Raw genomic sequence first — 21368 nt, forward strand, 5'->3', positions numbered from 1 at the left:
ATTTTATTTAGAGACAGGTTCTTGCTGAGTTGCTATGTACCTCGTTAATCTGCTGAGGCTGGCTTTGAATTCTTGAACCTCCTGCCTCAGCCTCCTGAGCTGCTGGGATTACAAGTGCGCCACCACTTCTGGCTCAGAGTGTACATTCTGTGGTCTGTGCCGTTATTGGAAAACATCTGTGCTGCACCTTATTTTTGTTTGCAGATACACATTAGGGCTCTGCTCTTGTGTTTTTTTTTTTTTTTTTTTTTTTGAGAGAGAGAGAGAGGAGAATGAGAATTTTAATATTTATTTTTCAGTTTTCGGCGGACACAACATCTTTGTTTGTATGTGGTGCTGAGGATCAAACCCGGGCCCCACGCATGCCAGGCGAGCGCGCTACCACTTGAGCCACATCCCCAGCCTCTGCTCTTGTTTTTTATATTTGTCTCAAGTAGTGGAGAATCTTCATGCCTGCCTGTATTTCTCTCTTTCTCTGAGGATTGGCCTGTTTCTGAATCTCAGCTTCTGAGCTGGTACTTTCTGGATCCATCTCTGACTGACTCAATTTTTCTCCTCCTCTCCCTTGGTTCCTTCATCTTTTTTTTCTCTACATTTGTTTCTCTCTCTCTCTGTTTTTGGCACTGGGGATTGAACTCAAAGGCACTTAACCACTTAGCTACGTCCCCACCCCTTTTATTTTTTATTTACTTATTTTTATGTGGTGCTGAGAATTGAATCCAGTGCCTCACACATGCTAGGCAAGCAAGTGCTCTACCACTGAGCCATATATTTTATTTTTAATTTTTTTAATATTTTTTTTCAGTTGCAGGTGGACACAATACCTTTATTTTATTTATTTATATTGGTGCTGAGGATTGAACCTGGTGCCTCATATATGCTAGGTGAGTGCTCTAGCTGAGCCACAACCCCAGCGCCCCCATTATTTTCTATTTTGAGACAGGATCTCACTAAGTTGGGCAGGGCTTCACAAAGTGCTGAGTCTGGCTTTGAATTTGCAATCCTCCTGCCTCAGTCTCCCAAGTTCCTGGGATTACTACAAGAATGTGTCAGCACACCCACTTTTTTATTTTCAGTGTTGTGGGTTCAAACCCAGGTTTTTGTGCATGATAGGCAAGCACTGACTATGACCCCAAGCCCCTGAGTCTGCTTTTCTCTTGTACTGTCTCTGTCTTGTTTGTCCTTCCAGGAATGTCTCTGGTGCCCTCTTTCTTCCTCTTTCCAGCCCCTCTCCCTCTCTCATCCTTTAAGAGAAATACTCTGTAAGTTCCATCCCCAGCACCCCTCTCTCTCTCTCTCTCACACACACACACACAAAAACAACAACAACAACAACAACAAAACCTCTGGGCTGGAGAATCTCACTCTGGGCCAGCCCTGCTCTCCAGACTTCACCAACTCCACCCTCTGTGGCAAGGTAAGCCATTGCTCCTTTGAACCTTGGACACCAGACCCTGTACTGCCAGAGAAACTGAGGCAACTGTGAGCTCCCTCTATCCCTTTGCAGGTTCAGGGCCAACCTCAGCAATTTAGGCCCTGAGCAACCTAAAGAGACCCAATCTCCAAAAAAGAGTTGGGGATGTGGCTCAGTGGTAAAGCACCCATGGATTTAATCCTCAGCACTAAAAAATAAATAATGGGGGTAAGTCTGTGTGGGAGGGAGGAGACAACCAATCCTGGGGTTTCTCAGATGGACTGATGATGGAGAATTCTGTGAGGACAGGGCTGACTTTGGGGAGTAAAGAGATTACGTGGAGAATTCTAGAGAAAGGGAGATTCTAGAGATCCCGAACAGGGGCATTATATGGGGAAAAATTATCAGGGAAACAACTGTTGGGGAAAGGAGACTCCAAAGGGTTAGAAATTCTGGAGAAGGCTGGGCATAATGACACACATCTGTAATTCGTAATTCCAGCTACTCAAGGGTGAGGCAGTCTCAGGCCAGAGGATCCCAAACTCTAAGCCAGACTCATCAATTTAGCAAAGCCCTAAGCAATTTAGCGAAGCCCTATGCAACTTAGCGAGAACTTGCTTTAGAATTAAAAAATAAATAAATAAACAAACAGGGCTGGGGATACAGCTCAGTGGTAAAGCATCCTGAGCGCAATCCCTAGTGCCAAATAATTAAATAAACAAAAAGAAAAACAATTCTGGGGAAAGGTAGATTTGAAGAGGGGACTCAGAGATTTTGTAAACGGGGATTCTGGGGCAAGTACCCTGGGAAAAGTGGGTTCTCCTAGGAAAGGGAGTTTCTGGAGGGGGAACTCCAGGAGTGGGTCCTGAAGAAAGGAGGATTCTGGGAAGAATGACTGCTGGGAAGAGGGCCCGGAGTGGAGGGAGAGAGAAGTCCAAGGTGAGGGTTCTCAACAGGGATTTGAAAGTGAACCTCTTAAAAGGCTTCTGGGAAGTCTGGGTTCCGGGGAAGAGGAGATTCTGGAAGGAAAGAAATTCTGGTGAAAGTCGGGTTCTGGAGGAGTGACCCCTGACGTGGGGTTCTGGGAGAGAACTCTCAAAGAAGGTGGGTTCTGGGGCTAAGATTCTGGGAATCCAGCTTGATTTCTCGTGCAGGATTCCAGGGAAGACTGTTGGGGAGGGGGGATGGAACGTGGCCAGTGGTGGGAGAGTAAGAATAGAAACAGAGGGGCGGAGGGAGACCGAGAACTGACGCAAACTCATCACCCTCCCTCTAGGCTTCTCGCTCTGCAGGCTACGCTCCCCGGCCCCGCCTCTTCCACCTCTCAGGCTCCGCCTTCCCCTTGCTGTGAGGAGGCTGGGTATCCCGCAACTTATCAGAGGCCCCGCCCCGGCTTGACGTCAGCCGTAAAGCTTCCAACTGTCGCGACGTGGCGTTTAGAGCGCCTGCGCAGACCCTGAAAAGTGGCCTGGGTGACCCCCATGCTTCCCTTTTCCGGTTGCAGCGCCGCGCGGTGAGGAGTGCTCTCTACGCTCGCAGCCATGCCGGCCAAGGGTCCACTTCAGTCCGTACAAGTCTTCGGACGCAAGGTAGGCTAGGCGCTGGGTGGGTGGGGTCAGGGGAGGCCCGGGTCAGGAGAGGCCAGTTGGGCAAGGGTTGGGGTCTCCTTGGGAGCCAGGACCCAAAGCTCATACGGCCGATCTGGCTCCCTCGTTTTCCACAGAAGACGGCCACAGCCGTGGCGCACTGCAAACGGGGCAACGGCCTTATCAAGGTGAATGGGCGTCCGCTGGAGATGATCGAGCCGCGCACGCTGCAATACAAGGTACTGGGATCGGGGATGGGTGTCGAGTGGAGGGGTCCATTTTGGAGACGGGGATGTTACCGATCTTGGAAGCGGAGTGAGCTAGCATTGTTAGAGCAAGATTTAGGCACTGAGTTTGGGGCATAAAAATGGGATACTTATTAATAGAGCCGGGCTTGGGTTTAGAAAATATAAAAGCTGAGTTTGGAAAGTGAAAACGTGGGTGTAGAAGGTCCAGGAAGTGCTTTGTAAATTGGGATATTTTTCCAGGTGGCAACAGGAATACCAGAGTTTATGCGTCCTGGTTGTAGGTTTTCCTTCCTTAGAAAATCTAAGGAAGGGTCAGTGTTTTGTATCTGATAAGTCTCAAGTGTCTGAAGTAAGGTCTGGACGTAATACAATAGATACTAAAAACAGAAACCGAATTGGGGTGTGTTTAAATGCTCCGTGGTGAAAGGGGTTCTTCCACTCCCTATTTAGAATTTTTTGGGCGAGCTCAGAAAGGAAAGTAATCTGAGCCTGGTGTCTAGTTATTTTACTTGAGGCAAGTTAGTAGATTTTTCTCTGCCTTGGGTTCATTTTCAGAAAAATGGATAATTTCTATTCTTAAGGATTGTGAGGTCAAAATAAGATTCTCTGAGAAAGTTTTCTGGCATGTAAGATGTGTTGCTTTCTTCTTTTAAGTCAATTACTTTTAAAATGAATGGTGTCCGAAATTCATTTGTATAGCTGCTATCGAATATTGTAGGTTTTTTTTCCCCTATGTACTGGGGATTGAACTCAGGTGTACTCAAATACTGAGCCACATCCCCAGCCCAGTTTTGTATTTTTTTTATTTAGAGACAGGGTCTCAGTGAGTTGATGAGTGCCTCACTATTTTTTCCTTTCTTTTTGGTGGTGCTGGGGATTGAACCCAGGACCTTATGCATGAGAGGCAAGCACTCTACCAACTGAGCTATATCCCTAGTCCCTAGCTTTTGTTGAGGCTGACTTTGAACTCAGCCTCTGGAGCTGCTGGGATTACAGGCATGCGCCATTATGCCAGGCTGAATATTGTAGTTCGTTGTTGGCTGTTGGTTTGTTTGAAGGATTTGTCTGTACCCTTTATTGAATTTGGGGGACAGAGTAGTAACTCAGGTGCCTTCATGGAGCTCCCAGACTAGTGGGGAAGATAGGCTGGACTTAATATCAGAAACTGATCCAAAGTGGTCAGAGCCGGAATGTGGAGCACAGAGAAGGCTTGGGAAGGGGTGGAAAGAAGAGACCCAAGTAGGTAAAACAAACAGAATAAAAAGTGTCTAGCTGGGCCAAGGCACATACCTGTAATCCCAGCAACTTGGAAACCTAAAGCAGGAGGATCACAAGTTTAAGGCCAACCTCAGCAACTTTGTAAGAGCCTGTCTCAGAATTAAAAGGGCTGGGGATGTGGCTCAGTGGTACCCCTTGGTTCAACCTCTGCTGAATCTGTGAAGTCACCAGCTGAGGGAAAACAACACAAATACAAACAAAAGTGTATAAATAGGCACTGGTGAAAACACCTACTAGAGTTGGGAAAGGAAGAATGTGGCAGAGTTCACAGTGTAGTTGTAACTTCTTTGGAAATTGAGAATTCAGAAAAGCTACCTAAGTAGCTCTAGAAAGGTTTTCCATGGTTGGAAAACAGCCCTGGTAGTTGCCATAGAATGCTTTTTACTGTTCAGTATTCTAGGAAGTCATCTTAAAGCGGGGATATCCGAGGTCCAGAGAGGGACACACAAAGGAAGGAGCTCAGATCAGTTTGCCTTTTCCTGTTTGTTGCAATTGTGTTAGTCTTCATGTGGTGCTGGGGATCGAACCCAGTGCCCCATGCATGCTAGGCACACGCTCTACCACTGAGCCACAACCCCAGCCCTTGTGTTAGTCTTCTATTTGGCCTTTTTGAATCTTTCTTCCTGGCTCTGTACAGAGGCCTTTGGAGACAACTGGATCTCCTTCCAGTAGTACTTTGAGGCTGGTGGTGGCAGAAGTAGGGAGAGAATGAATGCTCGGTGAGGTGGCTAAGCTGCTGAAGTTGTAACTTAAAATCCCTGTTCATTTCCTCCTATTTCTCTAGTTACTGGAACCCGTTCTGCTTCTGGGCAAGGAGCGGTTTGCTGGCGTGGACATCCGGGTCCGTGTGAAGGGTGGTGGTCATGTGGCCCAGATTTATGGTGAGTCTCAGGATCTGGACACATGGGTATGAGGTGGCCCTGGTAGCAAGGCCCTAGTCTTGGGCCTTCATAAGCTCACATACCTTTTTCTGTGTCTCTTCCTTACAGCTATCCGCCAGTCAATTTCCAAAGCCCTGGTGGCCTATTACCAGAAATGTGAGTGAGAGAAGGTCCTTCTTAGTCAGGGTGGGTGTTTGGGGACCAAATTCAGGACTTTCTAAATTTTCACACTCTTTAATCTCCTCAGATGTAGATGAGGCTTCTAAGAAGGAGATCAAAGACATCCTCATCCAGTATGACCGGACCCTGCTGGTCGCTGACCCCCGTCGCTGCGAGTCCAAAAAGTTTGGAGGTCCTGGTGCTCGTGCTCGCTACCAGAAGTCCTACCGATAAGCCCATCATGGAGATCAGAGCTCACCTTTGTAATAAAACAGTGTGGGATATTAAGGGCCCAAGGACTACTGTGGTCTTCTGTGGTAGTGAGTCTTTAGTAGAACAGGGAAAGCCCCATCTCATGGCTGGTCGTGATTCTAACCCTTCTCAGAAGTGATTGCTCTGGGGTTGGTGTTCATGGGTGGAGGTGCCAGGTTGGCGCAGGCAGGATCTGTTTCCTACACCTCCTGTAGACTTCAGCATACTAGCACAGCTGAGGAGGCATGTGGGTTTGGTGGTAGGTTTTTTGTTTTTGTTTTAAGAGGAGAGGTCTCCCTTAATTGCTCAGACTGTCCTCAAATTCCTAGGCTGATGTGATGCTTATGCCTCAGCCTCCTAAGTAACTCAGTCTGTAGGTACATAACCACTACCCAGCATTCTGTATTTTTTTTTCAGTCCTTTGACTGCTATTTTGGGTTCTGGGAATCAAGTGCAGGAATCTACACATGCTAACTAAGGAATCTGCTTCTCCATCTTACTGAGCGACACTGGCCCTCAGTGCTGGCTTTTTGTTTTGTTTTGTTTCTTTGGTCTCTTCTCCCCACATGGGATCTTGCTTTTTTGTCTAGGCTGGTCTCAACTCCTGATCTTAAGTGTTCCACCTCAGCTTAAGCATGTGCTTTAGTTTTCTTTTTCTTTTCCTTTTTTTTTTTTTTTTTTTTTTTTTTTTTTTTTTTTTTTAAGAGAGAGAGAGTGGGGGGATTTTTAATATTTTTTAGTTTTTCGGCGGACACAACATCTTTGTATGTGGCGCTGAGGATCGAACCTGGGCCGCATGCATGCCAGGCGAGCGCGCTACCGCTCGAGCCACATCCCCAGCCCCGCTTTAGTTTTCTTGACACCATTCTTGTGCTCCATGGCTGGCTTCATCCAGTATCAATAATTTTTTTTATCTGCTTGGGAGGCTATCCCTGTCCAAAAAGCAGTTCCCAGTGTGTTCAGTGTGGCAACTTTTTTTGAGACAGGATCTCGCTAATTTGCTTAGGGTTTAGCTGGCCTTGGACTTGTCAATCTCCTGCATCCCTGGAATTACAGGCTGTACCACCAAGCCCAGGGCAACTCGGTTTTTATGGGGTCAACCCTTTTCTGAGATGGGCTCAAGTGCCCATTTAGCAGGCCTGTGGTGTTGTAGGAGCCAGGGTGTAGGGAATGCCTACACCCTGTATTGCTGTAGATAAAGCCACCTTTAGGTTTTCCCCAATTGTGGAGGAGAAAAGGAAAAGCACCAGGAAGTAAGTTGTCCAAGGGCACCTAGTAAAAGGTGTGAGTGAGGGGCAGTTGAGCAGTGGAAAAACCCAGGCTGTAAATACATGAGGCAGCCACAGTTCTATCCAAGAGCCCCTCTCTGTTCCAGTCAGTCAGTAAGCAGCTATTCAAAACAGTCCACCTGTGGGAGAAGCCCAGGAAATACTGGACCCTGCCTGGAATGTCTGGTGGGCTTCCAGGGAGAAATGCCATCTGAGCCAGGGTCTGCTGAAGACCACTCTCAGTAACTTGGTTCTGATTATTGTCTCGTTTAAGATGGGGTCTCAGGACATTACCCAGGCTGGCCTCTTAATTCTTGAACTCAAGTGATCCCCCCGCCTTGGTCTACAGAGTAGCTGGGACTACAGCCAGCTTAACCCTTTTTATTTATTCATTCATTTTGGGTACTAGGCTTTGAGCCCAGGGGTGTTCCACCACTGAGCCACATCCCCAGCTACCCTCCCCCTCCCTTTTTTGTGGGGGGGGGATTGAACTGAGGGGTGGAGGTGGGGCACTTAACCACAGAGCCACATCCCAGCCCTATTTTGTATTATTTAGAGACAGGGTTTCACTAGTTGTTGCCTTGCTTTTGCTGAGGCTGGCTTTGAACTGTATCCTCCTGCCTCAGCCTCCTGAGCTGCTAGGATTACAGGCATGCACCACTGCCTAGCTTTCCCCAGCCCTTTTAATATTTAGTTTAGACACCAGGGTCTCAATGAGTTGCTTAGGCACACTTTGAACTTAAAAATCCTCCTGCCTCAGCCTCCCGAGCCACCGGGTTTACAGGCATGTACCACCATGCCGGAGTAACTTTCTGAACCTGATTTTAGCCTTATCTCCAAAAAAGACACTCAGCAGGCAGACTGGTTGGCCCTCAGCAGGACACTCCTAACTGGACATGGTGGTTCGTAACTGTAATCCCAGCAACTTGTAGGCTAAGGCAGGAGGGTTGCAAACTCAGAAGTTTTAAAAAGACTTGAGATAGGGCTGGGATTGTGGCTCAGTGATAGAGTGCTTGCCTAGCACAGGCCAGGAACGGGTTCAATCCTCAGCACCACATAAAAATAAAGGTATTGTGTTGTGTCCATCTATACCTAAAAAATAAATATTAAAAAAAAAAGCCTTGAGATACAGCTCATAGGTAGGAGACCTCTGGGTTTAGTTCCCAGTACCATTTAAAAAGAAAAAAGCGCCCTATAGCAGGAGTTGGGCCAGAGAAATGGAATTCACACACTAGGAGGAGGGGCTGAGGGGTGGGCCCAGGGCCCATGGTACTCCCAAAGGGTCCAAAGATCCCTTTATTGAGGCTCCTGGCTCCCTCCCAGGAACACAGCTGGAGCACATCTGGAAAGGGGCGGCCTCTCCTTCCCAGTTGCTGCCTTAGACACAGCCCCTTTTCCCCTCCCCTCTCCTTAAATACCAGGAATTCCACCGCACTGGGAGCTCAGGCCAAGCCGGGAACTTTCCTTCAGGGAATGGACAGCTGGGGGTGGCTGGGAATGTGCTGCTCAGGCCTGACCTTGGAGGCCACAGTGGAGTCCTGATGACTGCAAACTTGAGTCCACCTCCATCAGAGGCCTCCAGGACTCAGCCCAGGCCCTGGGGCACAGCAGCCAACACTGAGCCAGGCCTTGGGCTGCTGCCTGGGTCAGCTAAGCATCGATCACCTGGGACCCTGGGAGCATCTGGCCACGAGCCTCCTGGGGCCAAAGAAGCACCTGCTCTTAATGTCTCTTGGGGGCAAGCATGACAGGGCATTGGATAGGCGCTCAAATTCAAGAGCACAGACTTGAACCTGGCTGTGTAGGTCTCTGCCCCTTCCTGGTTGTGGCCCTGAGTAAGTGCCTTATCTCTTTGCATCAGTGTCCTCATCTTGAGTGATTAAAACACATCCTTAGAGCATGAGGGTGTAGCTCAGTGGTAGAGCATTTGTCAAGCACATGCTAGACCCTGGGTTAAATGCTGGGCAACAAAACACCCCCACCCTCCCTGCCACTTGCCTTTTGAGATGTTAAGACCAAAAGTGATTGACTTCACATAAAGTGTCCATAAGACTTCTGGTATGCAGCTAGTACCCAGTAAATATCAACTTTTATTTTCCCTTTTTAAATTCCGAGACAGGATAGGGTCTTGCTAAATTGCTCAGGCTGGCCTCAAACTTGGGATCCCCCTGCCTCAGCCTCCTGAGTTGCTGGGATTACCGGCATGTGCCACCACACTGAGCTAAATCCAGATTTTTTGTATGTTTTTAGCTAGTACTAAAATTCAGATTCCTAAGCTCCTATCCTAGAGTTTTTTATTCAGTAGGGAGGGATCAGACCTTGGAGGATCTGTGATTTCAATGATGCCCCTGGTCAGAGGTGCAGACATATTTGTGAAATGAGAACACGGCTCAATGCTAGGGTCTTTCCTGAGTCATTTTGTACATGAGAGAACAGGCTCAGAGAGGAAGGGCACACACCAAGTAAATATAGGGCCTGAATTTACGACACGGGTGCCTCAGAATTCCACAGAAAAACACAACATGCTGAAGCACAAGATGTGTTTGATGAGAGCTGGTATTCTCATCAAATAAGCTGTGTAGATTAGGCTTCTCACTGGGCATACCACTGTAGGAAGGAGGGGGAGAAGGGCTCCACCATAAAAAGCCTTCTGTTTCCACAATCTGAATTATTTTGTGGGAGCCTCCTCCCACACAGGCCTGTTGAAGAACTGCGGAGGTCCCAAGTGAGGGGGAGCAAAAGAATTGGGATATTCATACTGGGGAGGGTTGTTGCTAAGAGAAACCAAACAGATGTGGGACACTTTTGCTAGGGCCCAAACCTTATCTGCCCTGGTTCTGGCACATCTCTGAAGTTTTGTGGTACAAAGACCCAGAAGAACCCAATTAGGGAGGAACGGATGGGTCAGCTGATGGATCTGGAGATGGCTGAGCGAGGTGTATGGAGTCAGGGTGGAAATGTGGATGGATGGATGATGTTAGGATGGAGGGGAGATGGCAAGTGGCCTGAGGAGGAATGGAATGCGACATGAGTTGGGTGACGGTTGGGTGCAAGGATGAGGAGGGTAGAAATAGTTGGATAAGCAGGTCCCACGGGTAGGCTCATGAATTGGAAGAGGTACGCCAGTCACGGGCTTGTGTGTCACTTCCCATTCATCAGGTCCTATTATCCCCCACCACCTCCAAAACCGGAAAACACACATAATTTCATGTTAATTAACAAAATATTAATGACATCTTCTTCCCTACCCCTGCTGTAGCAAGGCAAGGGACGTTTATGAAAGCAGATCCCAGGTATGCAGCTGCAGCCATTTGTAGACCTGTGTTGGAACTTCCAGGTGGGGTCCTGAGAGCACATGGCATCTGGTCAACGCCTTTTAGGTGGCCTGATATGGCTCATGTGTGGAAAGGGGCATCAGGAGTCCCCTGGGCCCTTCGAAGGCCCACAGGCTCCTGGGTGGGGGCCAGCAGAGCAGGGTGGTTCAACCTGACCTGGGCCTTGGCTGGCCGCAGGCGCCCCCCACCCCCCACCTGGATGCTGACAGTGGTGGCATAACTGAGCCGCCTGGCTGGGGGCGGTGGGGGCTGGGGCTGGGGTGGCGGCGAAGGTGCCCTGGAAGTAGGGGCAGAGGAAGACCAGGGACCCCGGGTGACTGCAGGGGCCTCTCCTCCAGGCCCCTGCCGCCGAGCCAGGCTCTGGCTGATGTATGAGGCGGCCAGGTATCTTGAGAGGGCAGCTGCATTGGGGCCCAGGAGCTGCCGTGTGGGGCGCGGGGGGCTGTGGGGAGGGGTGCAGTCTGAAGACTCTGACCTGGCATCCAGAGACATGGAAGGGCCTCCTGGTTTGGATAAAACCATGGTGGTCTGAACTGGGGTGGGCACCAGGCTCTGAATGTCCCGAGAGTTTCCTTGCTCAGGTAAAGGCGTGGGAGCCAGAACAGGGATGTTCAGGGAGTTCTGCTGCCCCATCAAAGGGGTGAGTTTGGGGGCCTGTGTGTCCACAAGGCTGTGCTCTGGAAGCAGCGGGGAAGCAGCTGGAGCCTGGGCATCCCCAAGGCCTGCCTGCTTGAGCGAAGGGGGGAGGGCCTGGTTCCCGGTGTCCCCCGTGTCCGTGAGGTCTTGTGGCTGGGGCGAGGGGGGGGTGGCTGGAACCTGAATGTCTGGGGGTTCTTGGAGTAAAGACAGTGGAGCACTGGCAGGAAGCGGATGGTCCAGGGGGCCTCCATGTGCAGGTAAAGGTGAGGTACCTGGAACCTGAGTGTCTGGGAGGTGACATGATGAAGCAAGTGGCATGCCGGCTGGAATCTGATGGTCCAAGCTGTTCTCATGTGTCAGCAAAAGGTTGACAGCTTGGACACAGACACTGGCTGAGCCCTGATCAGCCCTGGCACCTCCCTGTTCAGTTCTGAGGATGCTGGTGGGGTTCTGGCTATCCAGATGGCCTTCTTGCCTGGGCAAAGGGCTGCTGGCTAAAACCATGACATCAGAGCAACTTCTGTGCTGGGGCCATGCCGTGTTGGTTGGAATCTGGACGTTCACATGGTGCCCTTGCTCAGGAAGGCAGGTGGCGGAAGGAACATGAGTATCCACATGGTTTCTCTGTGCAGGCAAAGAAGTGGTAGCTGGAACTTGGATTTCCAGGTGGCCTTGATCAGACACAGCTGGAACAGCTGGGGCCTGGATGGCTGGAGGGCCTTCTTGCTTTGTCAAAGGTGATGCAGCTGGAGCCGGGACATTCTGGAGGCTTCCTTGCCCAAGTAAAGGGGCAACAGCAGGAGCATGAATGCCCAGATGGCTTTGCTCAGGCAAATCTGAAACATTTAGACTCTGGCCATCCAGGTGGCCTCCCAGGCTAGATAAAGGTGCGGCCACCTGAACCCTGGCAGCAGGGCCCAGGGGGACAGATTCCTGGGCACACGTCAGTGGGAAGGCCAGTTCACATACCAGCACATGTCCAAAGGCAGACTGGGGCCCTGTGTGCAAAGTGGATGAGTCAGGACTGATCCTGCGGCTAGCCCTTTGCTGATGGCAGCACCTGGACCATCAGATCCCAGCCAACCCTCCACTATCTTTGTCCCAAAACCTCTCAGACGTTTGGGTTCCAGTGCCCCATCTTGGGCCACCTCCACTGATCACACACTCACCCAGACCTCACCTGGCTCGACCTGCTCCTGGAGCAGGCATGGGGATGGATGGGGTTGGGCCAGGACCCGAGGCCGGCGGCGGGGGGCATTGGCTGATGCCCGCGTCTCAGCCCGCTGCATCTGCTGGATCCGCTCGCTGTAAAGCCGGGCCAGCTCTCGCACTCGGGATGCTGCCCGCTCTGAGTGCGGGGCTCCTGCCTTCCCATTCCTGCTGCCTCCACCTAGATCCGAATCCTCCAGGATCAGCAGTGGCTCTGGGAAGCCTGGCCGGGCCAGCTGCCCCTGCTCCAATGCCTGCCATGCACTTCGGATTTCTGAGCAAGAGCGAAATTCCAGCTCATCTGGGAATCCCTGAGCTTGGGTAACATCCTGGGGCTGGAAATCTGGGAATGATATCCCTTCTCCTTCCTGCTCCTGTCCTACCCTGCTTTCTGAGGGAGGCTCTCCCAGCTCCCCAGGGTTGCTTCTAGGGAATAGTTCTCTCCTGAGGGCTAAGGCCTCGGCCGGCTCCTGCAGAGGGCATGGGAGCCAGGAGTCACAGGGAGCAGGAGCGCTGGGGAGACTGGGAACGTCAGGCACACTGGGAATGGATGGAAGGCAGGGCATTTCAAAAACACTGGGAATGTCAGAGAGACCAGGAAGGCAGGGAACTTCGGGAATTTCGGGGAGGCTAGGTATGTCAGGAATCTTAGTAAGACTGGGAATGTCGGGAATTTCAGCTGCACTGGGACTTTCAAGCCCCTCTAAGACGTGGAGTGGAGAAGGTTCCCGTTCATCCATCTCCAGCTCTTCCTCTTCCTCCTCCTCTTCTGAAGAGTCCCGGCTGGGCAGGGCTTGGAATGTGAGCGGTTTGCTGTCGCCTGGCACCTGGGAGTCTCTGGGGAACTTGGGACTGTCGTGGATTGCTGGCTGTAGTGAGCATGGGAAGAAGCCAAGACATCAGGGTAGGCTGGCTGACCTGGTCCCTGCTCTCTGTCTGCCCATGACACAGTTCCAAGAACATGCCGGGGGCAGTGGTACACGCCTATAATCCCAGAAGCTTGGGAGGCTGAGACAGGAGGATCGTAAGTTCAAAGCCAGCCTCAGCAACTTAGCATGGCCCTAAGCAACAGGCAAGACCTTGTCTCTAAAAAAAATATGAAAAGGGGTGGGGATGTGGCTCAGTGGGCAAATGCCCCTGGAATAAATCCCAGCACCAAAGAAGAAAAACAAGAGTCCCAAGATCACCATGATGAGGCGCCCAGCTCACCCCAGGATCCCGGAGGCCTCTCTGGTTTAGCAGTTCCAAGATTTCTTCAGTGATTGAGGTTCCAGAAGGGTCCAGTGAAGGGGGCCCAGCATCCTCCAGGTCTTCAGGGGGTCCAGAAGCTGGGACTGTTGGCTGTGATTCTGAGGGGGGATACAGCTCCCCTTCGCTGCCAGCATGCTGTGAGGAGAGTGAGCGGAAGCCAGGAGCCAGGAGGGCCCTGGCCCTTGACTTTGGGTCCCAGTTCCCTCCTTCAGTTGGGGGAATCTAAGCCCCAACCCTCTTATTCAGACCCAGGATTTTGGAACTTAAAACTCCTCCTCCATCAGACCCAGACCTCTAGGCCTTGCCTTGGGGTGCTTCTTACCTTGAATCCAGGCTTATCTGGAGATGGAGAAACAGGAAGAGAAAGAGTGAGATGCAGAAAAGAGTTACTCCTTCTTCTTCTTCTTTTTTTTTTTTGAATTTTAATATTTATTTTTTAGTTATTGGCGGACACAACATCTTTGTTGGTATGTGGTGCTGAGGATCGAACCCGGGCTGCACGCATGCCAGGTGAGCGCGCTACCGCTTGAGCCACATCCCCAGCCCCAGAGTTACTCCTTCTAATGAATGAATGACCCCATCCCCTTCCTCCAGCACCCTGGGTATCCCCTGGGGTAAGAGAAACAGACAGACAGAGGGAGGGACCAGTCACTGACCGTTCTGTGGAAACATGACATACGGGTCCTTCATTGGCTCTGGGGAGGATACAGTGATATCAGGAGCCTCGCTCTCACTGGATTTCGGGGTCACCTCTAGGTGGAGGTACTTACCAGACTGCCTGCGGCCACGGCGAGCAGCAGAGAGCCCTGGGGATGGAGCTGTGGGAGACGCAGGTCGGAATCCTATAAGGAGCCGTCCCCGAGATCCTGGGAGGGGAGGGCTGGGGGGCCAGACTCAGCCTGCCCTCATTTACCTGTATTCCTTCGGCCAGGGGTGAAATTTCCAGCATCCCGAGGTTGGGGAGACCCGAGTGGGGGTGTAAGAGGCTCTGGGACAGTCTTACTTTTCAGAGCACCTGTGGAGAGAGTTTCAGGCTAACAGCCCACTTTTCCTTGGAAGTAACTGTCCAATTTCCACAGCCTCCCGGCCCAAGGTCCCAACTCACTGTGCAGGCTGTTCTCCAGGAGAACTTGTTTTGCCTGAAAGAGACACGGGTGAGGGTCAAGTCGGCTGGTCTGCGAGCACCACACCATTTTCATAAATGGGTGCTTTTGCATGAGGCCTGATGTGGCTGATGACCACTAATCCTCACCACGAACATAGGAGGTGGCCACCAAAATTCCCCCAGGTAAGAAAGTTGAGACCCAAAGAGGTTAAAAATGACTTGCCCAAGGTCACAAAGCAGGGTCATGGTGAAGCTGAGATTCAAGCCCAGGTGGTCTAATTCTGTGCCTTTAGTGACCATGTTACCGGAGTGTCCCTGTACTCAGAGGGTCTTCCAGTACTATGGGGGTAGGGTCTCCAGCACTCCAGCCCCCGGCCCTGCACAGTGGCAGGAGCTGTACCTTGGCAGGAATGGAGGCAGGGTGGTTCTCAAAGAAGAGGCGCTGGAGACAGTGAATCCACAGCCTCTTCTCTTCTTGGTTCTTAGCCTGATGGTGGGATAGAGTCAGGAAGCCAGGAGCGAGGTCTGGAGGAACCCTGCAGCCCCACCCACCCCTATGCTCACCTGGAGCAGGTGCCTGTGCTTGGGAATGGTCAGATCGGACACCTTGAACCCTAGAGGGTCTCGAGAACTCTCACTCACACTCAGGTTGCAGCACTGGATTAGGGGCAGAGAGGCGCCTGGCTCAATGTCCTGTAGGCCCAGCCCCAAGTCTTGCAGGCACTAAGATGCCCGGGAGGTGTATCTGGGCCTATGCCCCCAAAGGATGCATCCTATAAGACCATATGCCGGGTCCCCTTTCCCCACAGGGCTAGGCTCTGTTCTCACCCTCACCAGGCCCCCCATGGTCCCTCCCCCATGAAGACACTTGCCTCGTGGGCAAATCCAGGTTTTCCCTTGCAGATCTCACCCCATCACTACTCGCATACCCTACCAGCCCTGTACCTCCTAACAAGCCTTAAGCTACATTTGAACCCAAGAAAATGTGGCATTTTTAAACCAGGCTGTCTAACACCCCCACCCTTTTAGGTTTACAGTTACAGGGACATAGAACATACCAGGTAGTAACAGTCTAGCCCGGCCCCATGCCCAAACTCACGAAGATGTGGCCCTTGTAGATGTATTCTGGCCCCCGGCGCTTGGCCACAAGCAGCATCCGTGAGAACAGGAAGAGCAGCCGCTCACCCCCTCGCAGCCGGGGGCCACCCCCTCCACCACCTCGGAAGGCGCCCTCCAGCACCAGCTCCCCGAAAGCACTGAGCTCCGGGCCAGTCCAGCCGCCCAGCCTCCGCTGCACTTCCTGTTGGGACCCCACCAGAGCAGGGACAGGCACGAACAGGTGGCACATAAATACACATGCCACACAGGGAGGTTAGTGACAGGGACCTTCTCTGAGCCAACCCTTTAAGGCTGCCTCGAAGCACTGACCCCCGCCCCAGGCCCACGGCTCACTCCCCACGGCCAGCCCAGCCCACTCTTGGGCCACCTGGAGGCGCGCTGCGTGCTCCTGCTTGCGCTTCATGTCATTGATGTACCAGGCGACCGCTGTCATGGACACAATAGCTTCCTCTACCATCTCTCGGCCTCCGGCACCAGGGCCCTCTGCCCAGTGCTTGCCTAGCTCCTGCCATGTGGCCAGCAGGTCAGGTACACAGGCAGGGAAGAAAAGAGAGGACACGAGAGTTACCAGAGCAGAAATGCAGAGTAGGAGGCAGAGATGGAGAAAACTGGACTGTGGCACACGGGGTGCCAGTCCCTACGGCCAGTGAGACCTGACACCAAACACTGGCCCAGTTTCTGCGGCCCAGATGCCTCCCCAAGGGGCAGAGTCTGGGGGAAAGTCAGAGGACACCTCCGCAGGCTTGGCCCAACTCTTGCTGGGCCCATGGTCCAGAAGTACCAGAAGGTGACCAATGGCTGGGACCTTGCCCTCCCCCAGGGGCCACAGCTGACCTGTAACAGCAGATGGTACTTGAGGATGCGCTGAACGGGCTTCAGCAGGAAGCTCTGCAGGGGCAGTGAGTGACGAAGCTGGGCCTGGCGCTCCTGCAGCCACAGGGATGCTGGTGGAGACAGCGAGAGCTCCCGGAGCAGGGCCAGGGAGCTGGGGGCATAGCACAGGTCAGGTGGCCTGGCAGTTCTAGGGGCGGAGCTGGAAGGGCTCAGCAAGTGGCCAGGGTTTGGGGACAGTCAGGGTCTGGCGGGGCCAAGGGCCGTCAGGGGGTACAGGGAGGAGGGCTGGCTACTAGACTGGGGCTTAGCAGGGTTCCCCACAGCTCACCTGGGGTAGTTCATGCAGTACAACGTGTAGATGTCAAAGTCTTCACTCTGCAGGAGGCAGGAGTCAGGGAAACCCCAGCTCCCAGGGCCCCCTCCAGCCTAGCCCAGGCCTGCTCCCCTCTGCCAGGCGGGTCCTGGCTAAGAACCCTGGCTTTACTCACCCTCTGCACGAAGCACTCAGCAATATCCCCTGCGCTGCGGCTGCCCTCCAAGTCCTCCAGGAGCTCACTGTGGAGGAGGGGAAGGTGAGGAACTACCTCCATGTATCCCCCACGGGAGGACCTCCCAATAGTCCACAGGGGCTAGGGTTTGGCAATAGCCAGGGTCTCTCAAGGGGATGTCTTGTCCAGAGGAAGGGTCTTTGCTGTCTACCCGGGATACTGCAACCTGCTTAGACTTTGTCCTTGGACAGCTTCACATTCCTTAGACTGAAATCTTGTCACAACTGGTATGAACAGGGGTGGGGAGGGTGGGTTTATGTCATGACATAAAAGGAACACTATGGCCCAGGGGAGAAGGGTGTCCTGACTGCTAAAGCCACAACCTTATTGTGATCCCGAGATCTCACCAAAGCACTCAGAGATGTCATGATTTTTGAACCCAACACCCTCCTCACCAGGGTCACCAACCATCTGATTTCTCTGGGACTAAGCAATTTCCCAGGACAAGGGACCTGCAGGGTTAAAACTGGGAAAGTCCTGAGCAAATCAGGACAAGTTGGTCACAGGCCCCACAAGACTCTTGGATTCACTGTGAGCCTGGCACTGCACTGAGACCCCCTCCTGATGTTTGGACCTCATCCATATTCTTAGATTCCTGTCCCCTACGCTCCTGGGCCCTCACTCTATCATGAACCCTGACTGACGTCACCATACCCCACGTGCCAGCCTGGACCGAATGCTACAGGTCTCTATAGTGTACGTTAGGACACAGCCCCCAACAGCATTCAGCACCCCCGCCTCACCTGCTGAACTCATAGATGTCCTCAATGTTGGCAAACAGGGTGCCCACCTGCTCCACGCTCAGCCCCAGGACCCCGCCATCCAGCAGGGGACCTAGGTAGTCCTGTAGGGATGACTGGGGTTACTGGGGCCAAGGGGCCTGTCTGCGGTCCCCACTGCCCTCAGGTGCCTGCCCACCTCACCTCCACAATGCTGCGTAAGTCCCGGACATAGGCCCGCTCTGTCTCCACAATCTCACGGGCCACACGCTCCAGCCGCGAGGGTTTTGCCGAACCAGAGACCTCAACGGGTGACAGATGTAGGCGAATGGGGGGACCTGGCAGGGGCTCTGGCCTGGAGGCTGAGCAGGCTGGGCTGGGCCCTGGAGCCAGGTCTCCCTCAGAGCCCACAGTGCTCAGGGATGTGGAACTCCCAGAACCTCGAGGGGAAGCCATGGCGGGGGCTGCAGGGGCTGCTGGGATGTGGAGTGAGAGGTCAGGGGTTCTCCCAAGCCCCCTCCCATAGCCCACTCACCTCACTTGGCCAAATCTTTCCTGTCTTCCTCATGGCCCAGCTTGGTCAAGCCCCACCTTCTCCCATCAGGGCTCTCTGAGCTTCAGCCACTAGTTTATCTACTCCACCCACCTGCTCCTCGTACTCCATCACACACAGAAAGGTAACCCTCATGCCCTTGACTAACGCCCAAACTCCTCAGATCCACAGGCCCCCCGTGCAAAGTGGCCACCACACCTTTCCAGTCAGCTCTCTTCCCACTGCCGCACCTCACCTTGCCCTGTACTCCAGTCACCCCCAGTTTCTTTCAGTTACCCAAAGCCTCGGCTCAGGTCTTTGCACATACTGTTCCCAGTGTGGCCATTGTGGGGACAGTCTTCCTTGTCTTTGTCCAACTCTCTCCTCCCAACCTTTCAATTCTTGGTTAGCTATTGCCACCTCCAGGAAGCCTGACTTCCCAGACTGGATTCCCATACCTCCCAGGTGTCTGCACCACAGCCCTGGCCACTTGGTCCCAGGCTTTCCCCTCTAGACTGTCACTGATTGTGAAGAGCTGTCTTTCCCACCAGATCAGGAACTCTGTGAGGACAGGGCTGGGTTGTCTTGGTCATCCCCTGTGTTGCCAGCACTGTCCAGCACTAGACTAGCTACACAGGGTTCCTCAAATCTTGAATAAGAAACATGCCTACAGGCTCTACCTGTCTGGGTGCTCACCTGTCGGAGTCTCACCCACAGCTGGGCACTCACAGGCTTGACCTCTGTGACTGCACCCGGGGCTGGGGCTGGGGCCAGGTTTGGACAGGCTCAGTCCGCGGGCTCCCTCAGGCATGGCTCAGGAGCACTGCAGCAGCAACCTGCGGAAAGACCCCCTTCTTGGGTACAGGACCCCATAGGCCTCCTGGACTTCCACACTCACATATGGGGCTCTGGGAATTAGAAGGGAAGGGCCCCTTGGGAGGAACTAATGGGGAAGACAGGCAAAGTGACAGGAAGAGCGGGATAAGGAGAGAACCTTGAGAAGATGGAAAGGCTGAAACAAAGAATGAAAAGAGCAAGTCGCAGAAGCTAGGAGTCCCGTCGGCCTGGAGTCGGAGAATCAGGCATCCTGGGAACTTTGAGTTCTGGCTGGAGCCGAGGGCTAGGGGCAGGGCTGGGAAAAGCCGTGGGCGGGAGGCCGCGGGGTCCCAGGGGAGGGCGGAGGCTGGGGGACCGGATGCCAGGGTCCTGCAGACGGCTCCCTCCCCCGCTGAGGACTGAGCGCTGGGGCGCTGGCCGCAAGCCCTCCACCCTCCTCCAGTCGATCCCTCCCGACCAGATCACTGTCCCGGCCGCCAAAATCTCCCCAGCGCCTTCCCACACCCCTCGGCCCCCAACTCCCGCCGGCGCCTCCGCTCGCCCGGCCGGCACGCCCCCTCATTGTTCACAGCGGCGCCGCCCCCTCCCCCAGCCCGCCCGGGCCCCTCGCCTCCCCGCACCTCCCGGGGAGCTGCCCGCGCGCGCCGGGGAGCCGAATTCCCAGTCTACCCTAAGCCGGTCCCCGGGGAGGCCCGGAGCAGAACTCAGGCATGTGGACCTCGGGCTCTCCGACTCCGGGAACCAGGATCCTGGGCCCCTCGGGAAGCGGGTCCGGCAGTCCGAATTTTTGGTGTTCTAAGAGGGGGGTACTGGGCGTCTCGGATGCGAGCGCTGGGACCCAAACTCCTTAACCTTCTAGGTAGAACTGTAGGAGAACCCGGGTCCGTGGGTTCCCCTAACTCTAGGGGCAGGGACTAAATCACCTCGAGGCGGAGCGCAAGGGGTCCAGAATTCCTGGGTCCCCTTCAAGTGGTGCTTGCCGCAGCCCCAAACAGACTGGCTGGGGCGCTAGGGGTCCGGATCCCAAGTTTCTCCAACCCGGGACCGTGGCTCGGATTTCTGAACTCTTGGAGGGGATGTGAGTTCGGGGATCCCGAGTTCTTCTAACGCGGGTGCCGGACGCTCGGCCTCCCGGGTCCTGCGGGGCTGACGTCCCAAACTCCTGGCTCCCCCAGGAGGGGGCGCTGGGCACCTGAGGTCCTCGAGTAGGGTCGCGGGGGCCTCGACTTCGAGGTCTCTCAAGAAGCGGTGCAGAAATTCCAGACTCCCGAGTCCGAGACTTTGGACCCCTCTGACTCCGAGATGGATGGCACGGGGCTCCGACGGCTGCGTCACCGCCACATCTGGGGCGGGAGAAGTGGGTCCCAGCTGTGGGGTGGGGGGCGGTCGCCGGAGGCTTCCCCTCCCCCTCTGCCGCCCAGGCTCACATCCTGTTCCCGCCCGTGGGGGGGAGGGGCCGCCTTCCGGCCGGCCCGCCAACAAAGGGTTAAGGCCCCTCCCCCGCCTTGATTCTGAATATTCATGAGGAGGCGGGCCCTCGGGGCGGCCACAGCCCCACATTCCAAGCGCCTCGCAGACTTTTCCCTTTTACAGCCAGGGCCTACGAGGCGTGAGAATCCGGAACAGGACGTACTCTTTTTCCGATTGGTCAGTCAAAAGATTTCTATTTGCATACACAATATAGGGAAGAATCCTCCTGGAGAGGTCACGTGGCTAAGAACGCCTGAAGGACTCAGTGGCGCAAGGGTGCGGCCGGAGCTCCAGTGGCGCAATCGGTTAGCGCGCGGTACTTATAAGACAGTGCGGGCGGAGCGATGCCGAGGTTGTGAGTTCGATCCTCACCTGGAGCACTCCTTTTTCCCTAAGGAACATTATTAGTTTTCTCATCAGTTTTTATTCTTATATATCTTGTGGGTCAACCAGACATCTACATCACTTAGAGCAATGAACACTTCCATCTGAATTTTGCGGCTGGAAAAACTCATTTCGCGACGGTGGGTTGAGAAAGTGTTCTGTATAGTGGGAAGGTGCCGTTTCCATTCTTGCCGCCAGGGGGAGGTACCGCCTCTCACCAGATGTCTTGAGCCTCGATTTGAGTCTGTAAATCTGAGTTTATGACTTTTTCTTTTTTTCAGTGTTGGATGGGACTCACCT

General features: G+C 53.5%; 3 protein-coding genes across 6 annotated transcripts in view; 2 read left to right on the forward strand and 1 right to left on the reverse strand.

Moving 5' to 3' along the window:
• DYRK1B (dual specificity tyrosine phosphorylation regulated kinase 1B) overlaps positions 1–16998 on the forward strand; it is a 196138-nt gene extending 179140 nt beyond the window's left edge. Inside the window, exon 11 of the mRNA XM_081274318.1 lies at positions 16985–16998. The gene's annotated coding sequence lies outside the window, so the exon portion shown is untranslated. The remainder of the gene's footprint in view (positions 1–16984) is intronic.
• RPS16 (ribosomal protein S16) lies at positions 2844–5858 on the forward strand. The gene is made up of 5 exons (XM_081274322.1): positions 2844–3003; positions 3138–3239; positions 5311–5407; positions 5516–5563; positions 5655–5858. The coding sequence occupies exons 1-5, from the start codon at positions 2956–2958 to the stop codon at positions 5798–5800; spliced, it is 441 nt and encodes a 146-aa protein (XP_081130448.1). The 5' UTR covers positions 2844–2955; the 3' UTR covers positions 5801–5858.
• On the reverse strand, positions 9150–20675 carry PLEKHG2 (pleckstrin homology and RhoGEF domain containing G2). Of its 4 annotated transcripts, none has more exons than XM_081274314.1 (19): positions 20138–20675; positions 19074–19213; positions 18050–18318; positions 17870–17970; positions 17067–17133; positions 16907–16953; positions 16579–16729; positions 16112–16249; positions 15725–15925; positions 15190–15282; positions 15026–15112; positions 14626–14659; positions 14434–14535; positions 14291–14338; positions 14177–14215; positions 13843–13859; positions 13479–13655; positions 12241–13138; positions 9150–12058 (listed from the first exon to the last, which is right to left on the reverse strand). In XM_081274314.1, the coding sequence occupies exons 2-19, from the start codon at positions 19186–19188 to the stop codon at positions 10482–10484; spliced, it is 4161 nt and encodes a 1386-aa protein (XP_081130440.1). In that variant the 5' UTR covers positions 19189–19213; positions 20138–20675; the 3' UTR covers positions 9150–10481. The 4 variants fall into 4 exon arrangements, with proteins under 4 accessions (XP_081130440.1, XP_081130438.1, XP_081130437.1 ...); XM_081274312.1 differs by having other exon boundaries at positions 9151–12058; positions 18050–18321; positions 20407–20675; XM_081274311.1 differs by having other exon boundaries at positions 9151–12058; positions 18050–18321.
• Positions 20676–21368: the final 693 nt, after the last annotated feature.

Source organism: Spermophilus citellus (genome assembly GCF_964194105.1).
Source record: "Spermophilus citellus genome assembly, chromosome: 18".
In the NCBI taxonomy this organism is placed as follows: Eukaryota; Metazoa; Chordata; class Mammalia; order Rodentia; family Sciuridae; genus Spermophilus; species Spermophilus citellus.

Coding starts and splice junctions, on each gene's coding strand:
- RPS16 (XM_081274322.1), top strand. CDS start 2,956: ATGCCGGCCAAGGGTCCACTTCAGTCCGTACAAGTCTTCGGACGCAAG. Junction 3,004..3,137: donor TACAAGTCTTCGGACGCAAG/GTAGGCTAGGCG, acceptor CGTTTTCCACAG/AAGACGGCCACAGCCGTGGC. Junction 5,564..5,654: donor GGTGGCCTATTACCAGAAAT/GTGAGTGAGAGA, acceptor TAATCTCCTCAG/ATGTAGATGAGGCTTCTAAG.
- PLEKHG2 (XM_081274312.1), bottom strand. CDS start 19,188: ATGCCTGAGGGAGCCCGCGGACTGAGCCTGTCCAAACCTGGCCCCAGC. Junction 15,113..15,189: donor AGCACAGGCACCTGCTCCAG/GTGAGCATAGGG, acceptor TCCCACCATCAG/GCTAAGAACCAAGAAGAGAA. Junction 14,339..14,433: donor CCCTGGCCGAAGGAATACAG/GTAAATGAGGGC, acceptor CGTCTCCCACAG/CTCCATCCCCAGGGCTCTCT.